The 8,214-nt window shown below is 50.4% G+C and overlaps 1 protein-coding gene across 2 annotated transcripts in view; it reads left to right on the forward strand.

Annotated features, from left to right (window-relative positions):
* The window catches only part of PPP1R16B (protein phosphatase 1 regulatory subunit 16B), a 92,048-nt gene extending 85,369 nt beyond the window's left edge, over nt 1–6,679 (forward strand). Inside the window, exon 11 of one of the 2 annotated variants that reach the window (XM_059406996.1) lies at nt 1,991–6,679. In XM_059406996.1, coding sequence (XP_059262979.1) covers nt 1,991–2,500 — 510 coding nt within the window. In that variant the 3' untranslated portion in view covers nt 2,501–6,679. The remainder of the gene's footprint in view (nt 1–1,990) is intronic. The other variant, XM_059406997.1, reaches the window with a different exon arrangement.
* The last annotated feature ends 1,535 nt before the right edge of the window (nt 6,680–8,214 follow it).

Below are 8,214 nucleotides of genomic sequence, written 5' to 3' on the forward strand. Positions count from 1 at the left end.
TAAAAAAAAAAAAAAAAAAAGAAAATAGATACAGAAATTTAAGTTGAAAAAAAAAATTTCACAAATGCGGCATCAGTCTGCCTGCATAGCTCAGAAATGCCATTAAATATGAGAAGAAAAGACATACCTACAGGGAAGCTTGCTGTGGAAAGTGCCCTCGCCTTACTGTGTCTTAACCTAACTGTGTATTTCTGGGAGATCTTTCCAGGAAGTGGAGACTCCTGGAATTGCAAGTCAGCACAGGAAGGTTGCCTTTGTTCTTTTCACCAGGTGTAGAACATTCCAGAACAAGTACTTGCCCTAGTTTACCACCCGCCTAACGGTGACGTTCAGGCTTTTCTCCCCTAAGGGAACATGTATCTGTGAAATGAAGTCCTCGAAATGGGCTTGCTGGTGCAAAGTATGCATTCTTCCATAAAAACGAACTTTTGGGGGATGGGGAGATGTTGAGATGTTGTCCTCCGAAGAGACTATGGTACTTTATGTACCTGCCTGTTTTCCCGCACCCTTGCCGATGCCGAGTCATAACACATTTTTAAAACATTTGTCAGTGTGACAGGTAAAAAGATATTTTGTTGCTTTAATTTTCATGTCATTAACTATGAGTGAGATTGAATATTTTCTCTTGTGTTTATATGCTATAAATGTAATAGCTCATGTTTAATAATAATATTATAATTATATATAATAATACTATTATTTATTATTATTATTATTGTCATTGCCATGAGCTGCACATTAATCTCCTTTGTTTTTTTTTTTCTGTTGGATAGTTGGGCTTTTATTTATTTTTATTTTATTTTTTAATTCTTTCAAAGATTTTGTTTATTTGACAAAGATCACAAGTAGACAGAGAGGCAGGCAGAGAGAGATGGCAAAACAGGCTCCCTGCTGAGCAGAGAGCCTGTGCAGGGCTTGATCCCAGGACCCTGAGATCATGACTTGAGCTGAAGGCAGAGGGTTTAACCCACTGAGCCACCCAAGCGCTGCTAGTTGGGCTTTTTAAAATGGATTTTTAAGAGTTCTGGTTTATTTGGGAAATTAATTGCTTTTCTGTCATATATGTCGCAGTTTTTTTAATGTGTCTTTTGACTTCATTTATGATGAATTTAACTATGCTTTACATTTTTGTGTTCACCAAATGTAGCTACCTTTTAGTTTGTAGTTTCTAGGCGGCAGCTCCTTTTTAAGCTCTTGTTATTCAGAGATTTCAGAGTGGGTATTTGCTGGGAATACAGAGGAAGGATTATAAGTGACCAAAAACTCAGCTAAGGGGCGCTTGGGTGGCACAGTGGGTTAAGCCGCTGTCTTCAGCTCAGGTCATGATCTCAGGTCCTGGGATCTAGCCCTGCAAGAGAGAGTCTGCTTCTCTCTCTCTCTCTCTCTCTTCCTGCCTCTCTGCCTACTTGTGATCTTTCTCTGTCAAGTAAATAAATAAAATCTTTAAAAAAAAAAAAAAACTCAGCTAAAATCGAGTGACATGAAACAGGAATTTTTCGGCTCGTGTAACTGCAAAGTCTGGGACCAGTTGGGTCCTAGGGCTCTCAGTGCACCCCTTCGGTCTCCCTCCAATGTCAGGTCAATGTCAAGCAGGCCATTTGACGTGCAATCTCCCCAGGCCCCCAGCTTCCAACATTCTCACTACCCTCGAGTTCTGCACACACAGAACTTCTCTTTCTCAAGTGTTCTGGTGCACATCCAAGGGCTCAGTTTCATGGACTCCTTTTCAGTCAAGAACCAACTCCTGCAGGGAGTACGTTGATGGGCCAGACCTGGGGTCATGGTCCAGCCCCTTCAGCAAGGATGGGGATCAGTCAGCTCTCCCAAAAGACAGATTGGTGAGTCCCCCCAAAGTGGAATGCAGATCCTGTTAGCCCAGTTGGGCAAATGGTGGGAGGACAGGTCCAGACCAGAATGCCCTCCACAGAGGTGCAAGTCGGGAGTGAGTTCAGATCCTCTAACCGGCTGCTCATGTCCTTCTCCTCCTCAGAACCCCCGGCTGGAGAAACCCGTGCTGCTCTCTGAGTTCTCTACCAAGATCCCACGAAGTGAAATGGATGGGCCTGTTGAGAACGGCCTCCGAGCTCCGGTCAGCACCTACCAGTATGCGCTATCCAACGGGGACATCTGGAAAGTGCACGAGGTGCCTGACTACAACATGGCCTATGGCAGCCCCGGTGTGGCCGACGCCACCCCTCCCTGGAGTGGCTACAAGGAACAGAGCCCCCAGACGCTTCTGGAGCTGAAGCGACAGCGGGCTGCCGCCAAGCTGCTCAGCCACCCTTTCCTGAGCACCCACCTGGGCAGCAGCATGGCCAGGATGGGCGAGAGCAGCAGCGAAGGCAAGGCCCCCTTGATCGGAGGCAGAACTTCCCCGTACAGCAGCAATGGTGCCTCGGTCTATTACACCGTCACCAGCGGAGATCCCCCGCTCTTGAAGTTCAAGGCCCCCATGGAGGAGATGGAGGAAAAGGTCCATGGCTGCTGCCGCATCTCCTAGTCTCTGTATGATGGAGGAGAGAGATGCTTCGGGGAAGGGTCTCTGGGATCCAGGATCCCCCCCACCCCCCCAGCAGCCTTGGCTGGGGGAGACATCAGAGGGCAGCTTGCGGGGAGGTGGGCTCTGCTTTCCAGGGGAACGCTGACCCCACCTCACCCAGCGGCCATAGCATCGCCACGTCCCACGGTTCTGCTTCCTGCTGCATTGTCTGCCATCAGAAACAAGGCCCATCGTGGCTTCCTAACTCTCCCCGCTGTCATATTTGGGAGGGGGCGCTGGGATTCTGGCTCTTTTGTTGGTAAAGGCTTCTCTGGACCAGTATCCACATATCAAATATCGGTGTGCATGTGCTCGCGCACGCGTGCACACACACACACATACATACACACTCAACCATGTGTAGGAATCACACACCTGGGCTCATGGGAAGCAGGTCGGACTGACAATTTGTGGGCTCTTCCCAAAAGGATTGAGGCTAAGACTCTGTTATGTCACCACTGCCAACATGGCTTTAGCTGGGAACGGGGCCTGGTAAGCTGAGACCCACAGTCCTACCAGAGTCATACTGGGGCTTGGGCCACCGTCCACATCTGGAAGGAGCAGGAGGTCCACTCTTTGATCAGAGGGAGCTATGAGCCGACATGGGTCCATGAGATGGGCAGTGGCCTGCTCCCCAGAGCTTTGCCCATGCCAAGAGCCAGCAGTGTGACCACCCGGAGGCTGAGGTGGAGAGCCAGGCTCTTCCTTTCCTAGAATAATCCAAGTCACATTTTACTTCTAGATGGAAGTATCAAAAATTAGAGGGAAGGGGGAACAAATTTAGTGTGTCCAAAAGTGCACTTGATAAAAGAATTCTCTTAGGCTGCAGGACTCCAGGTGGGAGATAACTGAACTTGCTTTCCTGCTTTCTTTCCTGGGTAGCATCATGATCACTAGGCTTTCCTGACCGGTGTTGGAAACATGTAGCTTGTGTTGGAAGGGCTTTCGAGGGCGAAGAGTGAGTTGGTGTTAATTTCTGTGAGCATCTCTAGTGGCCGTGACCAAGCCCGGTGCCTTGGGCCATCTTTGTGAATATTCAGGTGGCTTCAGTCCAGCCTCTGTCAGCTAGACTTCCCCAGCCTGAGCCATCAGAGTGAGCAGTGGGGGACAGCTGGAATCCCCCAACTCCTCCCAGAGTCAATGCTCAGGACCCCCAGCCCAGCTTTGCCTTTTCTGGAATGCTTGGTAAGACAAGTCTGCCAGGTGGCCCTTATGAGATCCTGCCGGGCCCAGGGGCTCCCAGCCTGTCATGGGAGTGATGACACCCCACGGCTGCAAATCCAGAGTGCCCATGGCCAACACCCTGCACTGCATTCAGGAGAGCGGTGGTAGGGCTGGAGTTGGACCTTCCCGCGGCCCAACAGCTTCACAGCCACGATCTCCCTAGCACTGGGGAGGGCAGGCTACCCACCGCCTCTCTCCTGCATCTTCTCAAGAGCCCCCTTGAAACTGCTGTCTACAGGCCCAGCCAGAACCTACTGGTGTACTTAATAAGCAGCAGGTTTGTCCCCTGCCCTGCGCCTTTTATTTGTCCTGAAACTACCTCCTTAGAGCTCTGAAGGGGTCCCCTAGTCCTGATTCTGGGACTCAGGGGACCACTCTGGGTTCCTTCTAATCTTCTTTCTGAGCCTATGAGAAATTCTCCCTGAGGGGCCCCTGGGCCAGAGGGAGGGGGCTGAGGCTGGAGGAGCCCCCCCCCCCCCCCCCCGGTGCCACAATTCTAGTGATGGGGTCTGCTGTTTATCAGTCCCTGTCCTCACTGTGGCCTCCATGGCCCCATAGCCCAGAAAGGGAGCTGGATCCCAGGGGCCTGGCAGATGCTTTATTGGGACCAGAGAGCTGGGGGCACAACACCAGGCCAGCCCCACCCCAGCTCCTGGATAGACCCAGTCTAGGGTGGAGGGGCAGCTCAGGAGGCTGCAGACAGGCAGGCACCATGCTTCCTGCAGCCCTGGCATCTGGGGCTGGCTCTCCACCGTGTCAGCCTGGGTCTGGAGCCGGGCAGGGGATGATCCAGAACACACATACCTTTGGCTTTAAAACAGTGTTCAGATTTGACTGACCCTGAATTCCTCTGGAGCAAACAAGCTGCAAGCAGAAGAAGCCATACACTCCCAGGAGGGGGCCGGGCAGGTTTCCCGATCTGTTTGCTCGGGAGCCAGAGACTGAAGGCGCTTAGCCCTTCTGGCCACTCCCTCCTTTCCCCTCACTGGTTGCCTCCTGGGCCATTCACCCCCCACCTGGAAGGCCGGGAATCCTAGCTGATTCCCCTACAGGAGCCGACTTAAGACTCCCAGGCATTTCAGCTCTCATTTTCAGTCGGGGTAAGTCATTCCCTATTAGGGCTTCAGGAACCTGGGGAACTTTCCCTAAGGGTCTCTTTGATGTTGAGGGACAAGGTGGGGTTGGGATGACTCGTTTATTTGCTGACTTAGTTTATTGAGTAACTGAGACATACCAAGCACTATGTTAGGTTGTCGGGGTAAAGGAGGAACAAGACAGGGTGAGGAGACCCCGTTTTACAATTTGCATCGCCGGAGGAACACAACTGTCAGCAGCCCCATTCAATTTACTTGAGACGGAGTGACCATCCTGGTCCAGCTTCAACCCAGCTTCTAGCTCCTAGAATCCCTAGAGTACAAAACCCATCAGCAGGGAAATGGCTGCTGTGGCCATCCCTGGATAACATTTGCTACTAGATGCAGATGCTGGATCTTGAGTTCTAGGGAGACACCTTCCAAGTCTGTCTGGAACTTTCAGGGATAGCTGCCTTTGGGCCAGCATCTTTGGGACATTGTATAATAGCAGTTTGAGGTCAGTATGTAGAAGAACCGAGAGTCTGGAATTTGCTGCTGAGTGCATCTCCGGTTCTGAAACTCTTGTCTCTTGCTCAGTTTGCTCATTTGTTACGGAGTCCCCCTGCCCCACTGATGGATGATGGGAGGCGAGGAACTTCTCCTTTAACACTGAAGCCTGTCCTTGGGTCGGCCTCTCCTCCCGGTGGGTGTGGCTCAAGGAGCCTGAAGAAAGCTAGCAAGGTCTGCTGGAGGCTCAACTCCCTCTGAGACCAGGCAGATGAAAGGAGGCTACTTCCAAAGCATGTGCCACGTGGCTCACGGTGGAGCTCTGGCCTTTGTTCCCACCCTGTGCCCCCAAACCACTGAAAACTGGTGGCCATCATCAGGTAGTGAGTTCCTGGCAAGAACGCAGGGAAGTTGAATCAACCCTAGACCCAGCTCTACTGAGGAGTTCGGGATATTATTCTCCATTAAATATGCAGCAGCGATGAAACTGCTCTGCACTGTTGGGTCAATTTCAGCGAGTGTAGGAAAGCTCACAGGGGGTGTCCCCTGTCCTGCCGCACCACGGTTTGCTGGCTTTGTGATAACATGAGACCATTTTGGTAACTGGTGTCAGATGCCTTTCGATCTTGAGCTCTCTTTCCCACTTGCTTTCCCAGAGCAGAATACTGGGGCACTTTCCAGAAGGGCAGTTTTTAACAAGCTACCCAGAAGGACTATATTTAACTCTTTCCTTTGTGGCCTGGGGACAGCCTCCCCCGCCCCAGTGCACTTAAGAGCAGAGGGTCCTGTGGTCAGTGGTTGACTGCCTAAGTAATGACCTCCTTTGCCAGAAGCTGTAGTCCTCTCCTTGGCAGGAGACTCTTGTTGGCCAGTTCACCAGAGGACCTGTTCCCCCGGGCATTGCAAGAGCTGCACTGCGGGGCCTGGCCCCACGCACTGAGGAAAAGTCTGCAGACCCCCAGCCCTCCGCAATAATTCACCAGACCAGAAGCCACTGATGTACAGAGAACATTTAAGAAAAATGTATTTTATGTGAAAAAAAGTTAAAACTCTGTATACTGTATCAGCAGCTTTGTGTAAAAATGGCAATCAAGAGAGTCTAATATATTTAAAACTTTTTTTTAAAAAAAAATTCCTTGCAGATCTTTGATATTGTATTGAAGCAACTTCCAGGGAGCTCCTTGCCATGTGGCAGTGGTGGGCCTCGATCCGAGACCGTGGCTCAACCATACCCCCGAAGGGGCATCCCCTGGAGTTCCTTCCAGCTGCCAAGGCCTGTGACAGAATTCACTGTTGAGAGTTTTTAATTAAGATTATTAAATCCCTTTTAATAACACCTGCTAGCGTTGGCTGTGGTCATTGCTGTGAGCTCGCTTGAATTATGCTGATTTGAATTCGCAAAGAGGTGATCCCTGGACAGAGGGCCAGGGAGGGCTCCTGGTCCCTGTCCCCACCACAGACGGCTCTCCCGGGAGGGCCCTAAAACAGAGGAAGCTCTGAGGGCTCAGACATGGAGATGTCTTTCTAGACTGGGGGATGGTGAAAACCAAAGAATTCCAGAAAAGAAGGGTGATTGGGAATGACCTTCGCTTTATCAAATGTTCCCATTGGAATAACATGGAGACCCATAATGCACACACAGGCACACACACATATTCAACATCCAATATACATACTGGATATTGAATGCCAGAGCAGGAACACATGGATGGAAGGCAATCACACTCAGGCTTGAAAAACATCACAGACAGGTGGGAATGGGGAGGGGATGGGAAAATAGAGGATGGACCTTTGCAACAGTGGGCAATCATCAATTTTAAGTGTTTACTGGTTTTCAAATAATAATGGTAACCTCTCACAATTATGAAGAAGCACTTTAAAGTTGTATGTTTGCTTTCGCATTTACACAAAGAAAATGTGGCCTGAACACTGACTCTGATTTAGCGCTGTGGTGGAGTTCCCGATGGTCTTGGTAAGAGGTTTTGGCTGAGAAGTGGAGGCATAGCCTGTTTGGACCAGTTCAGGAAAGAATGGGAGGAAAACTGGGTACAACTGGTTTCAGGTTTTATGCTCTAAGAGGAAGCTCTAGAGGAATGTAAGGTCAAGAGAGAGAGGATGTAAGACGAAAAATATCCCGGCATGTTTGTATGCTGGTAGGAAGGGAAACCGGCGATCCAGGAAAAGAATTGCTGTAGGGATATAGGTTAGTAGTAGCGGGACTGGCAGCAAATGCCCAAATGGAAAGGCCTGTGTTAAGCGCAGGGACAGCTCATTAGTCGTAACAGAAGGACCAGTATGTGGGCAGAGGTGTAGACGAGTAGGTAGAGGTGGGGGGAGCACGTGGGAAATTCTCTCTTCTATTTTAGAAGAATTCTCTCTTCTATTATAGAAATTCTGCTTCTATTTTCTCAGTGAAAGAAGAGTAAGAAAGAGAGGAAAAGATAGATTGAATGAGGGAAAGGTAGGCCAGCGGGCAACCTGAAGGACCCACTTGATGTCATGAATTTAAGGCACAGGTTGTTTTCTTCTCCCCAGCAGGTGGAGAGTGGGGTTTAACTAGGGTTGGGGCTTTGCCAGGCCAAAAAGCTGATGGAATGAGAAAAGGGAGAGCTACCTGAAGGTGTGATCAAAGGAGTAGCGCGTATGATGGGCCGGTATTTTTTAAGGAATTTACGAAAGATTTCAAAGCCGGGGATGAAAGCGGCAGGGCTGGTCACATACCCGAGCTCCGATTGCCCGGGAGCAGCGTGGCCAGCAGGGGGCGCGCTAGGACGGCGGGGTACGGCCTCTCCGGCTTCAGTTCGGATTGCGGGCCCTGTGCTGCCGCCGCCTCGGGCAGCACCGCCACTAGGGCTCGGCAACCCCTCTCTT

Source organism: Mustela nigripes, chromosome 7, assembly GCF_022355385.1.
Source record: "Mustela nigripes isolate SB6536 chromosome 7, MUSNIG.SB6536, whole genome shotgun sequence".
Lineage (NCBI taxonomy): Eukaryota > Metazoa > Chordata > Mammalia > Carnivora > Mustelidae > Mustela > Mustela nigripes.